Source organism: Juglans microcarpa x Juglans regia, chromosome 3S (genome assembly GCF_004785595.1).
Source record: "Juglans microcarpa x Juglans regia isolate MS1-56 chromosome 3S, Jm3101_v1.0, whole genome shotgun sequence".
NCBI lineage: Eukaryota > Viridiplantae > Streptophyta > Magnoliopsida > Fagales > Juglandaceae > Juglans > Juglans microcarpa x Juglans regia.
This window is the reverse complement of record NC_054599.1, coordinates 11,894,725-11,916,680: the sequence shown is the minus strand read 5'-3', so window position 1 is coordinate 11,916,680 and position 21,956 is coordinate 11,894,725. Positions and strand designations below refer to the sequence as shown.

General features: G+C 36.9%; 1 protein-coding gene across 2 annotated transcripts; it reads left to right on the top strand.

The window, feature by feature from the left end:
• The first annotated feature begins 6,457 nt into the window (after window positions 1-6,457).
• LOC121257130 (cyclin-J18) lies at window positions 6,458-15,953 on the top strand. Of its 2 annotated transcripts, none has more exons than XM_041158029.1 (10): window positions 6,458-6,585; window positions 6,713-6,789; window positions 7,424-7,523; window positions 7,605-7,703; window positions 7,789-7,806; window positions 7,884-7,954; window positions 8,071-8,194; window positions 8,311-8,371; window positions 15,456-15,548; window positions 15,654-15,953. In XM_041158029.1, exons 1-10 carry the CDS (start codon window positions 6,544-6,546, stop codon window positions 15,731-15,733), a joined length of 765 nt encoding a protein of 254 aa, XP_041013963.1. In that variant the 5' UTR covers window positions 6,458-6,543; the 3' UTR covers window positions 15,734-15,953. The 2 variants fall into 2 exon arrangements, with proteins under 2 accessions (XP_041013963.1, XP_041013964.1); XM_041158030.1 differs by having other exon boundaries at window positions 6,462-6,585; window positions 7,644-7,703.
• The last annotated feature ends 6,003 nt before the right edge of the window (window positions 15,954-21,956 follow it).

Genomic DNA, 21,956 nt, shown 5'->3' with positions numbered 1-21,956 from the left:
TGAGAGGGGAGGCTGTTGGTGGCGGTGGTGGCGCCGGTAGGTGGCGCACGGCAGTGGAATGGGCATCATGCCCAATCGGGCATCACACTTCTGAAAAGGAGAAAGGGAGAGCGTGAGGGAGAGAGGTTGCCATGGGGAGGCTCACCGGAGGGAGAGGAGTACGACAGTGCCGGCGGTGAGAGCTGGCGGCACCGGGCTGTGCGATGGAACCTATGGCGGAAGAGGGTCGCGTGCTGCGTGCTGTGCAAGCCGAGAGGGAAGAGAGAGAAAGGGGAGGGAAAAGTGAGGAAGAAAGAGAGAGGGTCTGGGTTTATAAATCCAGTCCCTTCGTCTGGGGATCCACATAACGATCTAACGATGGATCTCAAACACTGATTTAAAATGCATAAATATTGACTTAATTAAAAGCACTTAGAGGAGTTAAAGTAAATATTATTTTAAACTAACTTTTGTTTATAAAATAATATTTCTTCATCATTAATAAATGATGAAGTCTTATTTAATATATTTAAGAGAATAAAACCATTAAATTAATTAAAGCTTTCAACATAATTTAAATCTCTTAATATTTCAAATAACTGGAATTATTTTAATAATTAATATTAAAATGATCTCCGACAATTATAATATTTTGGAGCTCTTCAAAATATTATAATTGTCTCATTTAAAAACAAGTTTAACTCAACGATACTGGAAATACCTCATATAAATATTTTCAGTACATTTAAAACACTGGGCGTGCCTTAGAAGTCACATAATATCTCGAGAGACACGTCATCATGGTTCGGCACACATGACGATGCTCGCAGTCGCCAGAAAGAATGGCAGACTGTTGTATAATTCATTCATCAGAATTTGCTTACGTAAAAAATGAGGAGCCTTACGTAAGAAAGAGAGAAGCTTACATAAGAAGAAAGGAGCGGGGGTTACATATTTATAGACATGCTTTCACCTAGGAATTGTCCAAATCACTCTCACAACATGCATTATAACTCATTACTGTGGATAAAAAAATACAAAAATTGCTCCCGCATGATCTGCTCAATTTCCCAAGTGAACTCCTTTTTTCCCATGTCTCCCCATTGCACCTTCGCCAATGATACGACTTTAGATCGCAATCTTTGCTCTTTCCAATATACGATTCATACCAGATTTTCCTCATAAGTGAGATTTGGTTGCAATGGAACCAGATTTGGTTCAATTAGTCGGGGCTGCTGGTTCCCAAAACTTTTCCTTAACGAGGAAACGAACACATTGTGTATCCCCTGATACTCCACGGGTAACGCGACTTGGTATGCTACTGGGCTGAGGTTTCCCATTACTTGGCACTATCCAATGTATATATGGGCTTAACTATCCCTTTAGGCCAAATCTCTTAACACCCTTCATAGGTGATACCTTGAGGTACACCAAGTCACCGTCCTCAAAGGTCAACTCTCTTCTCCTATTATCGGTGTAGCTCTACCTTCTCTGAGAGTTGACCATCCTCATGCATATAAGTTTGACCTACTCAATCATCTCCTGGATGATTTCCAATCCGATCCCTTTTGGTTTGTCCCCTTCCTCTAGCAGGGCCATCACATAAGGGATAACATTGAAATGCTTAGAGGGCAGCATTGTTGTAACAGCCTGCCAGAAATTCAGTTGATGAATTTCTTTAGGTCAGCATAGTCAGTTTTCTACTACTATGGTGACAAAAGTGTCGTTCCAATTGTTTGAGGTACTTAGGAGTATGAGTTTGAGAAACAAACTGCACTATCAGTCTCAAATGAATATTTAAGATTTTACGATGCAATAAAATATTTTCTATTTTCCAAATTTGAAGTGCTTGAGAATGCCTTTTAATTTATTAGGGACACTTGGGAGTTAAATTTTGCGAAACGAATTGCACCACTAGACTTGTATGCTTATTTAGAATTTTATTGCGCAATGTATAATTTCACGATTTTTCAGATGAATGGTAAAACCCGGGATAGCATCATGTGGCACCCAATTCAAACGATTATCAAATCACAAAGTGGATTGTCCAAAATAGCCTTGAGAAGTTTTATTGGACAAATGGCAGGATCCTAGCCACAGTTTGTGAATAGTGTAAGATACTTGGCACAAGGAGGAACGATGAGACGAAATGTGGAGGAATGGAAGACAAATAAGCCATGTAATCATGCCACCTAAGCTAAACAGTATTCCATCTAACTAAATATTTTTTAGCCAACCAAAAGAGGGTTTGAACCCTAGTGAAATTCCAAACTTTTGAAATCCGATTCAAACCCCAAAATCCAATAAGGAAACCGAAACCCTAAATGGTTTCCCCCAAACCCTAAAATGGCTAGTTTTAGCTTAAGTGATTAATCACTTAATTAAATCACTTTAACAAGTTATTAACAACTCAAATATATGCTATTACACCTTGCTAATTTCATTGGGCCAAGAAAAATTAGAATTGAGATTGATCAAAACCGAAAACCTAAATCAAACCCCTTTTAAACTCTAAGTGAGGCCCATTCGGTTAGGCCATTTAGGCATATAAAAAAAACCACCATCAATGCAAAGATTCTTGAGGAAGTTTCCCCCGCCACCCAAGATTGTCCTATAGCTGACATGTCAACCCAAATAGTACATGGATGAGAGACCAAACAACCACCCAAAACCACCTACCCCTCTTGGTGGTAGCAGCCCAACACCATGGGCTGAGTAGCCCATGGGTTTTCCCACTATTTTGGCTACAAAACTCCCATTAAGAGGTCATTCATCCATCCACAATCAGCCATCTCCTCCTATAAAGGACGCCCCATGCAATCCTTTCACACCTTGGTTATTTTTCTTTCACTTATTTGGAGTGAACTCGGGTAGAAGTTTTTCTAGTTGTTCTCACGCCACTTTTATTGAAGCCTTTGTATGTCGATTCTCATGAAAATCCCTTGTTATGATCTCTCCCTCTTTGAGTTTAGTTTCCAATAATATATTTTATGCAATTTTTGGTGACTAGTGATTGGTGAAAATTGGGTTTGAGCATGTAAGGCTCATATTAGGCGACAATTTGGATGATGGTGTGCAATCTTTATGTTTAGGTGACGTTTTTGTTAAAGTTAGCAGTAGGTATTGATATAATGAAATGCTAACACATTTTTATACTTGTCATGAGTTGATCCAAAGCATGTTAGCATTTATATTAAAGAGTTATACATATTTTCTTTGAAAATGAAACTGGATCACACAAAATAATTTATGTTTTGAGGTTATGATATTTGTTGGTTCTAGAAACCTAGTCCAATGGCTATGAAATTCATATATGCTGTTCTTAAGACTTTCATTTAGGTGTTAACACTTTCATTTAGTGGTTAAAGAGAGTTGGTTCTAGAAACCTAGTCCAATGGCTATCAATTACCGAGAATTGAATAAGGTGACCATAAAGAATATATACCCCCTTCCAAGGATAGATGTTTTGTTTGATCAATTGCAAGGAGTTGTTGTATTCTCTAAGATTGATCTTAGATCTAGTTATCACCAGTTAAGGATTAAGGAGGGTGACATACCAAAAATAGCATTTTGAATGCGGTATGTCCATTTCGAGTTTACATTGATGACGTTTGGTTTAACTAATGCCCCTGCGGCATTCATGGATATTATGATCAGAAGATCCAGCATGGGCCCATGCACGTGCACTGCTAGGGGCAAGAAATAATAATGAATGTTTATATTGTAATAAAATAATTAGAGGTGGCGGGATCACTCGGTTGAAGTATCATCTAGCTAGGATTCCATTCGATGTAGAAGCATGTAAAAAGGTGTCTGAAGATGTAAAATGGCAAATGAATGAGTTGCTTGATGAAATGAAAAAAAGCAAAGAGAACAAAAGAAAAATAAGGTCAGAGATTGGAGTGGATATAGATCTAACATTTGATGATATTGATGATAGTAATAGTATGGAGGGACAGTCTCAACTTTCAAAAAGTAATGGGAAGTTAAAAGAATCTGGAACTGGAAAGTCAGTGTGAGGATTGAGTAGATTTTTTGCTCCAAGAACAACTCTTGGGGCCCAACCTTCAATTAAGAGTTCTATGTGTTCAAATGAGATGATTGTAAAAGCAACGATGGCTGTAGCACGCTGGTGGTATGATGCTAATCTGCCTTTCAATGCGGTTCAATCCAAGTTTTATCAACCAGCTATCGATGCTATGACTGACATCGAGTCAGGATTCAAGGGCCAGTCTTTATATGAGTTGAGAAGAAATTTGTTAAAGATGGCTGTGGATGAGGTTCAAGATTATTTGCCAAAAATTAAGAAAGTTTGGAATGAGACTGGTTGTTCACTAATGGCAGATGGTTGGGCAAACTAGCAGCAACAATCAATAATCAACTTTCTAATTTATTGTCCGAAAGGTACAATGTTCTTGAAGTCTGTTGATACATCTGACCTTAAAAAAGATGCTGAAACATTGTTTAATATCTTTGATGAGGTTGTTCAAGAAATTGAAGTTGAGAATCTTGTGCAGTTCATAACAGACAATGATGCAAGTTATAAAACTGCAGGAAAAAGTTACAATAGAAGTATGGCTCTTTCTTCTGGTCCCTATGTGCAGCTCATTGCATAGACTTAATGTTGGAGAATTTTTCTGATTCAATATATTTTCCCCTTATTGATGATACTATAAAAAAGGCAAAAAAGATAATAAAGTTCATCTATAACCATAGTTGAGTTTTGGCATTGATGAGAAAAGACTTTACCAAAGGTCATGATTTGTGTCATCCTGCAATTACAAGATTTGTGATAAATTTTTTAAGTATCCAATGCTTGCTCTTGTTTAAGAAAGAACTCAGACAAATGTTTACTTGTGATAAATGGATTGCATCAAGTCATTTTAAGAGCAACATAGGGAAGGAGATAGCTGAGATCGTTTTAGAAGATAAAGAGTTTTGGGCTCAATGTTAATTTATTGTTAACGTTTGTGAGCCTTTGGTTCGTGTTCTACTACTTGTTGACGGGGATGAGAAGCCTGCAATGGGATACTTGTATGATGCAATGGAAAGAGCCAAAGAAAACATAAAAGCAAGATGCAATAACAAAATTAGTTTATTCAGTCCATTCATCAGGATCATTGATTCTAGATGGGATAAGCAGCTTCACAGCCCATTACATGTGGCGGGTTGTTTTCTTAATCCTGAAATTTATTATAACCCCAACTTTAAAAATAAAAATAATGTTGTAAAAGGCTTCAACAGTTGTGTTATGAAGATGTAACTTGATCTCGATAATCAAGACAAGATCATTGCAGAACTTGACTTGTATAAGAATGCAGTAAGTGAGTTTGGACATTCTTTAGCAATCCGCCAGTGTGATAAGATTAATTTAGGTATTATCATTTATCAATATCATTTGTTAAATAGTGACTTTGTATTTTAAATTTTATCTATTTTATTTTTACTTATATTTAATTAATAATTTATAATTGCATTATTGTTATAGTTGCATGGTGGACCCAATTTGGTTGCAAGGTTCCAACACTTCAAAGGTTTGCTGTTCAAGTACTAAGTCAATGTTGTAGTGCAACTGGATATGAGAGAAACTGGAGCACATTTGATTTTATTTATTCGAAGCAAAGAAATAGATTAGTGCATAAACGTTTAAATGATTTAGTATTTGTTTGTTATAACTTGAAGCTGCAAGAGATGTAAACTTTTCTAATACTAATGTTTTCATTATTGAAAAATATATAACATGTTCACTTATGTTTGATTTTATTTTGACAGGAGCATAAAAAAAGGAAGAGATGCTTTAGATCCAATCAATCTTAAAAATATTGATTTGATGGAAGAATGGGTGGGTGAAGAATCTGAGCTTTTTGATGGAGAAGATTTGGATTGGGCAAGTATTGAGAAGCGATTATCCTCACTAAATAAGGAAGACAATGATAATGTTGGTGTTGATGTTGATGACGGTGGTGACTTTGATGCAAATATTTTGATTAACATGTCGAATCCTGATCCTTATTGTCTTTTTGATGAGGATGTATGATTTTTAATGATGTGGTGACGTTAATGATTTTATCATGATAATGTTAGTGTTTATGTTAGTTATAACTTAAAACTTAAAACTTGTATTGAGAAGTATTGAGTTTATAACTTATTTTGTTGTTAGTTTGGAATACAGTTAATGCTTATATATATAATTTATCCAAGTATAAATTATTCCGAAACAGTACACAAAATGATACCGGTACCGAAATATTATTCCGAAACGATATACAAAACGGTACTGGTATCGAAATATTTCATTTCAGTATCTTGACCGGTACAGCTTCCGGTACGATATTCAAAACATTGGTACCGATTGTTCCTTTTTTTTTTTTTCCTTACTTAATGATTAAAAAAAATGTTTTGGTGACTTTGTAAATTTTTTTAAAAGAAAATATTTAAGGTGTTTAGAAAAGTATTTGAAAAAAAATAATTAATTAAGGGAACTACTTTGAAAACAAACAGTCTCTCGACACGCGAGGAAATGCAAGAGGGGTTTCCCGCTCAAGGCATTCACACAAGACAGTCATGCGACTTCCATTGGTAGAGTTTCTCATCCAATCCACCCAGGTCTGTCTTTTCCTTTTCCTTTTCGTTTCTGTTCTTTTTTGTTTCAATCTCGTTATTTTCTTCTTCACGCAATCTAATACCTACTGTCTGTCAAAAACAACAATGCTGTTGAATATCTTGTGGAAAGGAGCTCGACGTCGGTCCGATTGTCAAATACGCCGCATTGTCACTCTTGGCTGATCGCTTCTATCCCTCTCTGTCCAGGTCAAGTCTTTATTGTTTTCTTCAAATCTTTGTATGTTTATTAAGGACAGTTCTCCCGAATGCCTAAACTACAGATTTACTTAATCAATTTCGTAACATATGTATTCGATTATGATTTTTTTTTTTTTTATAAGTAAATAAGTAGCTTTATTGAATAGAATGAAACTAGGCAAAGCCCAAGTACACAGGAAGTATACAATGTATTCGATTATGATACTGATTATAATCTGACATTGTGATTTTTTTGTGATTGACATGTATTAAAAAATTAATTTGCTTCCTGTATGTGTTTATAATGATTCCTTGTGTACATTTAGACGACACTATTAAAGATCTTTGCCTCAGACAGCATTTCAACCTTCTTCCAATTTGAATCTCTCTCTCTTTCCCCCTCATTACACGAAATCCGATACTTGTTTGATAACTTTCTAGGTCAATAAAGGATTGGATTTTCGAACATTTCTTTTGGAATTTGCTTTTTCTGTTATTTCTTTGTGTCAGTTTTTTTTCTTAATATGAGTTTTCCCAAGTTATTGTTAATCCTACATTTTGTATTTTTGCAACAGTAGTATAGTTTCTTTTCTTAGAATTTTTACTTGTTAGTTAACTAAAAAATTGAATGGTTCTTGTAAAGGTTTGCACAAGGCAATGACAAGGCGAATTGGCTTTTGCAACCAATTAGAGAGAGCAATTTGCAGTTGTTTGCTCTTATTTCTATATGGATCTCAAGCAAAGTAGGTTTTAATTCAGTGAAAACTCTCGTTTTTGTTCCTTCTATATTATTTTTTACGCTTATCATATCGATATTCTTATAGATACATGATTCTTGTCCACTGCCTGTAAAATGTTTGAAGTTTTTGGGAGACACAACTATCAAGGAACAACATTTTACGACTCGAGATTTCCTAGAAGCAGTAAGCCACTTGCTAAAATGCTTTTGAAAACTGTTAATAAATGTATATTTCCTTGTTTACTGCAGTTGATGTGGATATTCTGTAGGAGGTGGTCTTTTTGCAGGTAAATCCCAATCGAACCTTAGAGTTATATTGTACAGTTCTAGTTCAACGTACATGGTAAAAATATTTATTTTGAAGGTATTGGATTTTGAGATTGGTACGGCAAACAATGCTTTCGTATTCTTTGAAGAGCTTTATATTCAGTTCAAGTAAGTTCCTTTGTTCAAGTGCTGTAGTTTCTTTCATTGAACAAACATGTAAACATAGTTATAATCTTGATTAATAAAATTATATTCATCTGGGTAAATCTTTTCTTTGCTTTCAGGGGAGTAGCGAAGGTTGGAGAATTGTTGAACTTTGAAGCATGCATGGATATCATGGACCTTGTATATGAAAAGGAGGAAACATCACTTCCTCATAGTTCTCGTTTGCTTGCTGCTTCAATCTTGGTATGTATTATGTTATTACCATGATTATGATTTAGAAAGCAACTTCAATGATTATGTTTATGAAACTCATGTCCTATTTTGTTTGTTTGGTGGTAATATATTTCTATTTGTTTCAGGTTGCTTCATATGTCATTACAGTCCCTAAAAAGAAGTGGGAGTTTCCGGTTCTCCCTTGGGGTAAGATACTCAATGTAGATTCATCCAGTTATTTATTCTATTTTTGAACTTGTTCTAAACTGATTCTTTTCAAACCATTGAAAAATATCTAACAAACCTAGTTGCGATGTTTTGGAGGTGGTCCCAATGAGTTTGCTAAATGCTAGTAGTAAGATTCAAACCCTATTTGGATGTTGAGATAGTCTCAACCCATCTCATCTCAACATCCAAACACCACTCAAAACACAAACACTTTTCAATTTCAAATTTTCAACTTTTTCATCTAATCATTACAACTTTCCCAAATTTTCAAACAAAACACAAAAAACAATTTAACTTTTTCAAATCTCAAAACAAAAATTATATTCTAACAATATTTTAACTTGATAATTTTCTATTCAATTTTTTCTCTCTCCTTTCTCAAAACCCCATAAAACATTTTAACTCAAACCATTTCATTACTATTTACAAATTATTTCACTACTATTCACAGAGTTTTAATTTCATCTCATCTCAACATCCAAACAAGGCTTAAAAACTCACAGCTCCATTGGGGGAGAACATGTTTTGAAGGAGCCACTAGACCAAGCTCTTGGGAGTAATGAATTTATTTCTGGTTCTTTTTAAAGTTGCTTCCATCAGTGCCCTCCAGCAGCAATTTCTCTCTTTTGGATGTGAAGTTCTATAGATCGTGTGATGAAACATCAAGTAACTTTTTGCTAGTGTTTGGTCATCCAAAATTCATCTGAGGCTTTCTTCACTTGCTTTCCAAAACTGTTGGCCTTTTTCTATTTGAAAAATAAAATTATAGAAAGGTGTGCTAGGAATATGTGTTCTCTTGATTCTTAGACTGTGAAGGATCTTGTCTTTTAAAGTTTTGGTTCATTTATTGCTTTGTACCATTTAACTTTTCGTCCTTACACGTGCATCTCAAAGTCCTTGTGGTTCTGGGTCCATGACATTGTAGGGGTCTTTCGATCAAGAATCTTGGGCTGCTTATATGTGCTATATAGATTTACCAATAGTATTATTTAATGTAAATTAATAAATAAATTAACCTCCTAATTGCGCTATTTTTTAGTTATACCTATTAAAATTGACTTCTTTGTGCGAATTTTATTTATTTTGTCTTTAGTAAATTAAGATTGATCAAAGCTTTCTCAACATAGTAGTAAAAGTATCCGAGATATGTCAAGAACTTTCAGTTATGCAGTGTTTTTTTGTTTTTTTTTTTTATAGGCACCGAGTGTCTAGGAATAGTGTCCTGACTAATCTCAGGGGTGCACAGGCCCTCGGTAAGAAGTTTCCTGCAAGTGCACCTCAGGTAATTCAAGGGAAAAATCCCTAGTTCGTTGACCCCTAGAGATTATTTGCATCCAAGGAGATTTGAACCTTAGACCTGGGGAAGCATACTCCCAAGCCCAAGGCCTTTGAGCCAACCCCTAGGGGTTATGCAATGTTTTTTCAGGAGATTGAGATTGAGATTGTGATTCAAGCTTATGAAACTTTTACAAGGTCATATCAATGGCTTTGTACCTGTTGTGTTTTGATGTCAGCATTGTGATATGAGCAGTATGTTCTCTACTAGATGGTCATGATAATTTTCCAATCCTTCCCTCTTTTCATCCCAATCACATCCTTAGCTTCATTTTAATTTAAGCATTATGAGAAGCATTCCTGTGAGAATTATTAGCTCACCATGACTACATGTGCTTGTTCCAATCATTATAGAAATTAAAATTATCCACTTCTGAAGACTCCTAGGTTGACAAAGAAACATGGCAGACAGAAATGAGTTTCCTAGGAAACAATATCCTATGGCTGAAAGGTCAAAAAAAAAATTTGACCTCTTGAACATGATTAGCTTGAAAGCATTGATGAGGTTGATGTATTGGTCAAACCATAGCTAGACACATTGCAAGGTCTATATTAGGTCGAACCTTGTTTCGACGTGATGTGGCAACAGTTTTGGTGTTAAAATGCTATAGAAACTTATCTGTTTGCTCAAATAATTATTCAGCGATAATAATTCTGTCCTAAGTGGCAGCTTGCTCCCTGTTTCACATTCCAGCCATTATCAACTTCCATGTAGCAAGTGTAGTTTAAAGCTTGAACCCTTGGATGTCACTAAACTGATGCATGCTTCTATTCTAGACACAACTCTCTTTTCTGTTTTTGAAACAATATTTCCATGTTTCCTTTTTAGGCTTTGGGCTTTGTTTTAATGTCACTAGTGTAAATGTTGCGCCATGAAGTATCAGAAAAACAATTGAATGGTGAAGTTGTGACACTCAAGTTGGTTCCACCTAGAATCTTTTGAACTTTTTCCAATCATGATTCCTATCTCAACTATATCTCGGGGCAGGGATGCTGTCATCCTACTGCGACGCTGTCATGTGAGCTGTCGGACCTCACATCGACAGAGAAAGTGTCGCCTGTCACCGGCGACCGCCTTGGTGGGGTGAAATAGTCGCTGGGTTGAAAGGAAGCCGAGGAGGGTGAGCTGGTAGAGGAGCTCGATGGTGGGATTGTTTTGGCTGAGGAGATTAGGCTGCCTTCTGTGAAGCCCAGTCCTTCAGAGGGGGAGGTTCTCTTGAGGGAGATTGTTTCGTGGAGGGGTGGCATGGATGTTGGTGGAGAAGCTGAGGGTGCCATCGGGAACACAGAAGTGGCACGGTGCGGTGAGGTACAGATGGCGCGATTAACAGGGGTTGGGTTTTTAGACTCTATGCAGAAGGAAGTTAAGAAGGGTGGTGGATTTTTAGTGGAAGTGGAAGTGGAAGTGGGTTCTGAAGGAGAATTTGTGGATTCTCAGTTAGTGTTGGGCGAGAGTAAGGGACCTAATATGAAGGAGATGGGTAGCCCCATTCCTCTATGTGCTATTCTACCTAGTTCAGTTCCTCAGTCTTCGGATTGGGTGCTGAAAAAGGTGGTGGAGTTGCAGCAGTGGGTTGGGATTTCTTCCAATTGCTATGAGGAACAATTCAAAGCCCTCTTGGTGGCTATCGAATCGGGCAGATCAGCGGCATTGAAGTCAGCAGTTAAAAAAGACAGATAGTTGAAAAGATTGATGTGCACTATCAACTATGATAACAAGGAGGGAAGTGTTGGGAGGGAGAGAGTGAAGGGGCGGGGGAGTTGTTTATCTTATGAAGCCTAGAATTTTATCGTGGAATGTTAGGAGGATCAATGATGTTAACAAGAGACTTCGCATTTGATCCCTTCTACGTAGTTGGAAAGTTGATGTTGTGTGCCTTCAAGAGACCAAATTGTTTAATGTTGACAGAAGCATTATCCGAAGTCAATGGGGCTATTTGTGGGGTGGAGCTATTTAGCCTCTTTGGGGCTTCAGGAGGGGTGTTATTGATATGGGATAGAAGAGTGGTGGAACTAGTAGAGTTGTGCATAGGGGATTATTCTATTGCTGGTTCTTTCAAGAATATTGTGGATGGATGGGGATGGGCACTCGCAGGAGTTTATGGGCCTAATGTGGACAGTGAAAGAAGATATTTGTGGGAGGAATTGGCAGGGCATGATCTCTTTATGAGAACTTCCTTGGGTCGTGTGTGGGGACTTTAATGTTGTTCGCTTCCCTTGTGAGAGGGAGGGGGCCTCTTTCTTATCAAGGGCAATGGAAGAATTCTCAGAGTTGATTTTTGATCTTAACTTGATTGATCTTCCTTTGGTTGGGGGGTTGTTTACGTGGTCCAATAGTAGATGGGGGTCAAGGTTGAACAGATTTTTAGTCTCTACTTGTTGGGAGACCCAGTATCCAGACTTATGTCAGAAGAGAATGCCACGGGTATGTTTAGATCACTTTCCTATTTTGTTAGATTGTGGGGGTATTCATGGGGGTTGACGTTATTTCAAATTTGAGAATATGTGGCTTCAAACGACTGGCTTTGAGGAGAGGGTGAAGGATTGGTGGGCTTCCTATTCATTCCCTGGCACTCCTAGTTTCATTATGGCTAGGAAGCTTAAAGCTCTTAAGTCGGATCTGAAAAATTAGAATTATGAGGTTTTTAGACATACAAATGAGCAAAAGAGTCTTCTTTGGGATGAGTTGCATTCTCTAGAAGTAGAAGGGGGGGGGGGGGGGGGGGGGGGGGGGGGGGGGGGGGGGGGGGGGTCAATGAAGATGCTACTATGAGAAAGGTTGAGGTGGTGGCAGAGTTAGAGAAGGTGTTATTGTTAGAGGAAATTTCTTGGAGACAAAAATTTAGGATGATTTAGCTGAAGAAGGGTGATAGATGTACTAAGTTCTTTCACAAAATGGCAAATTCTCACAGGCATAACAATGTAATTGAGGCGATTCATTCTAGTAATATAGTGTATCAGTCCCCAGAGGATGTTCAAGATCATATTGTGTGCTATTATGAGGAGCTCCTCAAAGAGACGGCGAAGTGGCGTCCTAAACTGGATGGGTCATCTTTCGATCAGTGGATGACGGTGTTGCAAGTTGGTTGGAGAGACCTTTTGAGGAATCCGAGGTGCATCAAATGGTGTGCGGTATGTGTAAAGACAAGGCGCCGGGCCTGGACGGTTTTTCTTTGGCTTTCTTTCAAGAGTGCTGGGAAGTAGTGAAGGTTGATGTGTGCAGATGTTTCAAGAGTTATATCTTTGCCATAAGTTTGAAAAGTCCCTTAATGCCACCTTTATTACTCTCATTCCAAAGATTGCGGGGGCTATGGAATTGAAATATTTTTGTCCTATAAGTTTGGTTGGTGGGATTTATAAAATCATTTCAAAGGTGCTAGCAAATCGCATGTGCTTGGTGATGGAAAAAATAATTTCTAAACCTCAAAATGCCTTTGTTCGGGGTCGACAAATTTTGGATTCAGTTTTAATTGCAAACGAGTGCTTGGACAGCCGGGTGAGGGAGGGTAGACCAGGAGTCCTGTGTAAGTTAGACATGGAGAAGGCCTATGACCATGTGAGTTGGGATTTTTTACTTTATATGTTAAGGAGGTGTGGTTTCAGTAATAAGTGGTGTGGTTGGGTTAAACACTGTGTTTTGACGTTTTCCGTGCTTGTTAACGGCACACCTTGTGAATTTTGTTAGAGTTCAAGGGGTTTGAGACAAGGGGATCCGTTATCTCCTTTCATTTTTGTTTTAGTAATGGAGGCTTGAAGTCGTATGATGGAAGCTGCTGTAAGGGGTTGTTTTTTGGCTGGTTTTTCAGTGGGAAGCAATAGTAACGGGTTATCCATCTCTCACTTATTGTATGCGGATGACACTCTAATTTTCTACGATGCTGACAATGGAAATATTCAAGCTAAGGGATGTACTGTTGTATTTATAAATGGTTTCGGACGTCAAGGTGAACTTAGGAAACTCAGAATTGGTTCCGTTGGGGGAGGTGGGGAATATTGATTATCTAGTTGATTTGATGGGGGTTGTAAAGTGGCAGCTCTTCCTATGAGCTACCTTGGTCTTCCTTTGTGAGCATCTTTTAAAGCAAAATCTATTTGGGATGGAGTGGTAGAGAAGGTAGAAAAAAGGTTGTCGGGGTGGAAGCGGCTCTATCTTTCAAAAGGTGGGAGGTTAACGCTTATCAAGAGCACACTTTCTAACCTTCCTACATACTTTCTCTCTTTATTTCCTTTACTTGTGGGGGTGGCTAATCGGATTGAAAAACTTTTTAGGGCCTTTTTGTGGGGAGGTATGCGTAACGAATACAAGTTTCATCTTGTGGGTTGGCCAAGAGTGTGTTGTCCTAAGGAGATGGGAGGTTTAGGGGTGTGTAACCTGATTACATTCAATAAAGCCCTTTTAGGAAAGTGGTTGTGGAGATTTCAATTGGAGGATTCGCTTTGGAGAATGGTGGTGGATGGGAAGTATGGTTGTGATTGGGGGGGTTGGTGTTCTAAGGAGGGTAAGGGGACTTACAGAGTGAGTCTTTGGAAGTTTATTAGAAAGGGGTGGAAGGAGTTTGTAACACATACTAGTTTGGAGGTTGGTGAGGGCACAAGGATTGAAGAATGGTTGGTGAAAGAGCCCTGTTTTCTGCATTTCCTAGAGTTTTCCGATTAGCTGGAAATCAACAAGCTGCAGTGTCAGATGTGTTGCGTCGAGCCAATGACACAGTGTATTGGAACCTGTCCTTTTCAAGAAATGTGCAGGATTTGGAAGTGGAAGAGAGCAGGTTTTTACAGCTTTTTGTATTCAAGGAAGATAGGTGGTATTGTGGGCGACAGAATGTTGTGGAAACACTCAAAGAACAAGAAATTTTCTGTCAAATCCTTCTACAAGGTGCTGCAAAAACACCAGCCCTTAGTGTTTTCATGGAAGGGTATATGGAGAGTCCCAGTACCACCTAGAGTTGCATTTTTCATTTGGACTGCGGTTTTAGGTAAAATTCTGACAGCTGACAACTAAAGAAATGAGGGTTGATTATTTTGGAGTGGTGTTACTTGTGTAAGAAAGCTGGTGAATCGATTGATCATATTTTTCTGTATTGTGAGGTGGCGAGGGAGTTATGGGATGGCATTATCAGTAGGGCTGGGTTGTCATGGGTTATGCCTAGGGGTGTGGCGGAACCTCTAGCTTGCTAGAATAGGCAACATCTTAGTTCACAGTTGGCTGCGACATGGAGGATGGTCCTTTTGTGTTTATTGTGGTGTATATGGTTGGAAAGAAACGAGAGATGCTTCAACAACAAGGAGAGAACGACGGGGGAAATCTGAAACTTTTTTGTATTTTTTTGGGTTCAATGGTTTTCTGCTATTGGATTAAAGGGAGGGAATGTTCATGGGTTTTTACTTTCTTAATTTCTTTTCAGTTTGCTAGAGTGTAATTAGGGGGTCTCTTTTGTATACTACCTGTGTACATGGGTTTTGCCTAGTTGCATTCGATCAATAAAAGTTTATTACTTATCAAAATATGTATATATATCTCAACTATATGAAGTAATCTCCCTTGTCCGATTTATCTACATCACATCAGAAACTTCTGATGGCATGGCAATTTTATGAATTGTTTCATTAAGTTTATTCTGATATGTTTAATCTGTCAAGCAAGGCACCCAAAGCTGAGTCAGTTTGTCACATATGGATTGCAAGGCATACTATATAAGCACTAATAGAGGAAGTTTTGTGGTTGCAGTGAAGTTTGTAACCTCATGCGATGAAGAGCATATTATAAGGATCGTAACCGACATTCTCAGGCATGTGTTTGGGCCTTCTTGCTTGCTACAAGGTACTGGATTTTAACCAGAAAGCACTAAACACTTATGGATACGTTGTAAAGCTACTTAGATTTTACCCTGTGTTGAGGTTTTTATCTGTTAAAGTTGATGTAAAGATGAGCCCAGGAAACAAAGGAGAAAAGATGGTGGAGTGCCATTCATCCATTTCCAGAAAGTACTTTGTGGCACTTTATGAGCTATGGGCTCTACCACACGACCAGTTGATTCCATAGATAAAGTTCTTTAATTTCCAGTGTCTTGTGGTGGGGCCCTTTTGGATCAAGGGAGAGATGCCAAAACTTTTTACTTGCTGGTATGGGCACCACCGCGCCGTACGTGGTTTCTGTTCTTATTTCTTGTTTGTTCTCGATTCTCTCGGTAAAGGCTATGCATGTCTTCTCTCAGTTGAAACCTCTGCCCCCCTGTTCGTTTCACATTTTCTTCTGCCATATTTGGCATCATATGACTAATAATTCGTACTTCCAACGCGATATAGTGTCTATTATTGCAGTTCTACTACTAGATAATGTTTTTCTGATGATTGAAATAACACTTAAGGGCCTTACTCTTCAATTAGGTATGTAGTTGAAGTGTTTAACCCTAAAAGTTTGTACATGTCTGGTTTAATTTGACAGAGATCATCTTTCCTTGTCCACAAATCTTGTGAAGCATTTGGGTGAGCTATCATGTATGATAAAACACATGACAGCATTGTTCAGTCTTAGGAACAACAATTCCCATAATTGATTGTCTGCAATTTCATTTATGGGCGTCATGGTCTCACCGATTTCTTCTAGAATTGTCTTGTGAGAGAACCTTTCCAGCTTTTTTAGGATTATTTCATAGGGGGCTGTCTAGTACAAATTCAAAGATTGTTTCGAGTACAATAGCATAAACATGTAACATGAGAAGGACGAAGAGGCTGTAGTGGTTGAAAACCTAATTTGAGGGTGAAATTATTTGTGTAGCGATGCTTAGTACCCACTAAAACATGATTAGTTAGTCCTTAATAGAGTACATGATATCGCCCTCAGAGCTGTCCAAGGCCAAGTTTCTTTTGATTGTGTCGGCAAATAAACCAACCACACAGCCACTTGGTGCACAACTGTATTTCTTGTCTCCCCCACCCAGCTACCTCTTTTTTTTTTTTTTTTTTTTTTCTTTCCTGTAGAGTGGGTACCACTGAATTTGTCGTTCTTATTATTAATTGACTTCTTATTTTAGTTTTACCCTTTTCCTGGGATTCTCTCTCTCTCTCTCTCTGACATTAATATTCAACTCCCGATTAAGGAATTTGGTTGTTCTACATCCTTGTCATGTGTCCTGGTAAGTAGGAAAGTGCTAAGGAACTTTCAAAACTTCTGCTAGGGACATGATTAATGAGTAGGAGTTCAATCATTCAATGTGACTACTTGCTATTATCGCTACTGTTTTTTACAACTACACTTCTCAGACAAACGCGGCCTTTGGCAAGTTGTTTTGAAACGGGTTTCATGTTTCGAAACCAATATTAAGAGGAAAATGCTATTTGTACGCAGTCTTTTACGCGGTTCTCGTTACGTGCGATTTGAGTATTCTAAAAACAATCAAATGGCCTTGAAAGCACACTTGAGTATGGCGCAAAATGGCTAAGTCTGGTTCAATACTACTCATTTCAGTGCTCACAAAGTGGGCATTTATCCTTTCTTTTTGCTGGAATAAAAAGGTAAAAGATGTGCATCGTTGCATCCAGATTCAATCCAATACCACTAAAGTGGAAGTAGAAAATAGAGATCGAATTCGAAAGAAAGAGCGAGCAATAGCAATATGGCGTTCATGAGAGCCCAAGTACGAGTTTCTTCTGGAAGCCATGCTCGCTGCCCTCATTTACTCCTCCCCATCATCGTATCACACGCCCTATTGTACTTCAGCGTTATCTATTCCATATCTCACACGTCTTCTGGAAGTCTGATAAGTCCCCAAATCCCTCAAGGCTCCAGCGTTATTCTTTGTCCTAAATTCTGTAATTCCCATTGTGACTAAAGATCAAAATATAATTAAGACGAAGAAGAATATTATTCTATAATATACTAAATTTTTTTCCAAAAAAAAAAAAAATTATTATAAAATTTATAAAAGTAAATTATTTTATCGTGTGAATTATATTTTTATAAGATTTACTTTAGATAAAACATCTTCTCTACAATTTTCACATATGCTTTGCTTATTTTTCTTTTTTGAAGTTGTTTTCTTTTGTCAAAAGATAAATGGATGGATCGATATCATTTAGCAACTTCCAGTTGGATATGATTTGATGGGTGGTTGGGGTCGGAAGAATAGTAATAATTAATTGTCACATTTTTTATTAAAAAAAAAGTTGAAACATTTCTTTACCTAAAATTTATAAAGAGAAACTGAAAAAAAAAAAGGAAAAGAAAGGAAAAACACAAGCGGGGACCATGAGGAATCGTTTTTAAATAATCAAGATGGCAGCTTTCTTCCCATGTCATTATCGATGTTGATAACTTAATTGGTATGCTCTTGCCTTTTCGCAGTTTCCGAAGCGAGGTTAGGATGAACAGTAAGTTTGTTACGACTCCACGTCAACTATAATATCCATAGTCATCCTTCCCTTGTAAGCCCATTTTTAAAGATAAATTCTATCTTGTGAGTTTATAACAAATGGTATTAGAAACACCTCACGTATATAGATCATATTAGCACGGTTGCAATCGTACAGCACGGGAGTGATGCCTACATGACAGTGTTCATCCAGAATTAGGAAAGACTTAGCACACAGTCAACCCGTGTGAGCATCAGGACCGCCATGGACGTCGGCTACGGAGCGTGGTGGTTGTTACGATCCCACATCGACTAAGTATGTGATTAGTTGATGGTCTATAAGCTCCTATACACCTTTCCCTTGTAAGCTGATTTTTAAGAGTAAGTTCTACCTAGTGAGATCATAATAGAGTTTTTCTATACTCACAAGTGTATTTTCTCCCTTGATAGTAATTAAATACAATGCATCTTGTCTGTACTAGTCTGGTCCCCAACTACACTATTATAATCTGTCTCTCTTCCTAATCAATAGAGTAAGCTTGTATCATCACTATTACGGATATGATATTAGTGGCGACTAATTAAGCACTGGTGTGTCCTAAACCACCAAACTAATAGCAACTACTTATATTTTTGGTTTGGGGATTTCCTAGGGATGATATCGATTAAGCCTTATAAGTAGTAGATGAGACGTCAATCATTTTTAGTAGTTAGATATGGTACCCTATGCTTGTCCATATGATCTGTTTAATTGGATTTTGAGCATGATTGTAATTTAAAATGCTTTTCTATGATGTCTATCTTATATGGTTGATGATATATGCATGTTGAGCACAATTATTTGTTTCTTGTATTTACGTTCAATTCATTCTAGCCTATCAAAAGATTTGTTTTTTAAATCAGTTTTATATTTATTAGTTAATTTATTTTTATATATATATTTTTGATATATTTGGGGAGTGGGGTTTCGAACCCAAGACGAAGCTCTATTTTGAAGGTTGAGAGTTTATGTCAATCAGACCATATGTCTTTATTCGGGATCCTATAATTTTCTTAGGGTTATCTAACGGTAGGAGTTTTCTCAAAATTAATTGAAAAATCAGACTAATATTTAGGCAATCACGATATAAAACCAAAATTTTGGTAGTAAAAGCAATGAACACATGAAGATTTTGGTCCTGAAAGGAAAACTTTTGAAGAACTCTGGCAACTCTAGACCTCCGGCTTCTTCTATATATTCTGTATGACTACCAACTCGATTTTTGCAACTTGGCAGCTATGGAAATCCTTCTAGCCAATCTATTCTGCCACGAACCTCAATTCGATCTCTACCGTTGGTGGTTAGGGAAATGCTTTCGCCTAATGAACACGTCCACACCAATAAACTCAACAATCTAACATAAATTGAGGTATGTTTATTAAAAGAGGACTTGTTTTGAATGCTTGATAAATCTAATTAGGATTTTCTTTCAAGAATACAACGAAAATAGCAATTTTAACCGCTCTCCATACCTTATAAGTTATGCATAATGACCAATATATATTTAAGGTTTTTCTAGGTCATAATTTAGAGAACAAGTGAAATTGCGTTTCCTACAATTTTTGCTTGAGCCAAGGTCGAGTTTTTCGTTTAAAACAATGTTGAGCTATTTTGACAAAATAAAAGTTGAAGTTTGAAAACAAATCTAAGTTTTATAACAAGGAAGGAATACAAGAAGGACTAGTCTCCTCCATGTGATCAACACTAACATCAGAAATTCCTAAAGCATATTTTGCTAGTACATGGACCACAACATTTGCCTCTCTATTAATGTGTTAAGCTGACCAATGATAGAAACTTATGAGCTTTTATTTAATATCATTGATAATCTGTGCGCCTTCTTTGAGATTGACACCACATACCACACTTTTTTTTTTTTTTTGGTTTTATTCTTATTAAAGTTATTGAATTCTTCTACTCATCATCTATATACCGCACATTTGGTAAGAGAGAAAAAAAAAAAGTGTGGTGTGTGCATGGGATGATGAATATAATTTTTCTTATATTTATTTGCCTCATAATTTATATACAATTTTATGGTGACATTAGATTAGTTAAAGTCATTAAAAGAAAAAAGAAAACAAAAATTTATTAATGCAAATTGCTCAATATTTCCAGTTGCTTAATATATATTTGCAATAATTCCTGTTAAGAGTATCAGGATATATATAATATAGTAAATTAAAACATTACTTGGGTGCATGATTAATCAATCGTTGTTTAGGTAAAATAAAAACTTGTAAATATTGGCCCCTCCTCAATTCCCCTTCAGAAGATTTTTTTTTATATATATATATATATATATATATCTTATCCTAGGTTTGATCACCTTGTGCGCACAGACAAAATTGATGTGAAAAATATCTCACGTGTCATTAAGGGCATGATGCATTACATGGTTCTTTAGTTTTTGGATCAAATGCATTACTAGCTTGCCCACTTAGAATTGAGATTCTTAATAATTTTTTCTCTCATATATCTTCTACAATTCGGATAGAGATAAATAAGGACGTGACCCACACTATAAGAAAAAAGAGCAATTGTGACAAATTATTTGTAATGATAGTAACTAGTTGCGACGAAAATAAACTTATTTTGACAGAAAATAATCATTTTTACAAGAAGTAACTGACAAAAAATAAATAATTTTCTTGTAGTACCACTACACGAAATGTTGTATTAAGTGCTACCTACATAGAATGGTCTATATATTATTATATCTATCTCTTTCTAAATTATTAAAAGGTATTTGGATAAAAAAAAATGTAGGAAATCGTTATATGTCCAAGTGGCTCATTCATTTGAGAAGGGATTTTCTTTCCTGGACTCAAACCAGCTTTAATATATGAATTAGCCCATAAGCTGGAAATAATTTGCAGGAAATAATGAAATTAAAGAGATGGATGCTGATGACTTAACATACATGAATAGATGCAATATTGAAACCAATCAGAGTGAACTACTCATGAATGCGATGGCGTGCAACTAGGGTTGTTAAACTTGTCAATGGCATATAATAGAGGGTAAAGCCATTAATGGTACGTACATCAATTCAAACTGAAGTGCTTCTTGGAAAGGTGAAATCGACTTGAGCCCGTTTGGATTCAGAGAATCCAAATAATCATTGCAGAAATAAATAGTCTACCAACTTCTCGACCAGGCCTGAAAGGGCTTAATTACTATGACGAATTAGTTAGTAAACATCATTGATTATAAATTCATGTTGCCAAAGTAAGATGGAAGCAAATCATCAAAGCTGTCAAACTCTAGTATAAACAGCTACGTACATGATCGTGCAACTAAGACTTCATATATCATATCAAATTACCAGGACGTACGTACCGTTAGAACTAACCAAGTTTAATTAAATAAATCTCCATGCATCAACATGCAAGTTTGATGGAAGTACTCTTGTACATGTAATATTAGAATGCAGACCCATCTATTAGATTTGAATATTAATACTCTAGTCTTATAATATAAACAAAATTATAAAAATAGAAGTATATGGGGATGTGTAATTACTCAGTAATCTTTTAAGTACGGACAAGTGGTACTCCCATTGTTAAGACATGTTTGTAACCACCAATTTTGAACCACGCCCAAGACCCGTAAAAGGAATAAAATGGGAGGGTTGGGAGTTTCTGGGACATTTCCGATGCCCAAGTCAGAAGATGGTTTCCGTGAGAAAACCAGAGAGAAAAAAGAAAGTTAGGAATGCATACAGAGTGATTAATCCTTCATTTGTCAGCTTTAACGCTACTTGTACCCTCCCTGTCAGGGTCTTGTCAGCTCTAATTGCCATACTGTCGCATTAACTGCGGCAGTTCATTGTCTA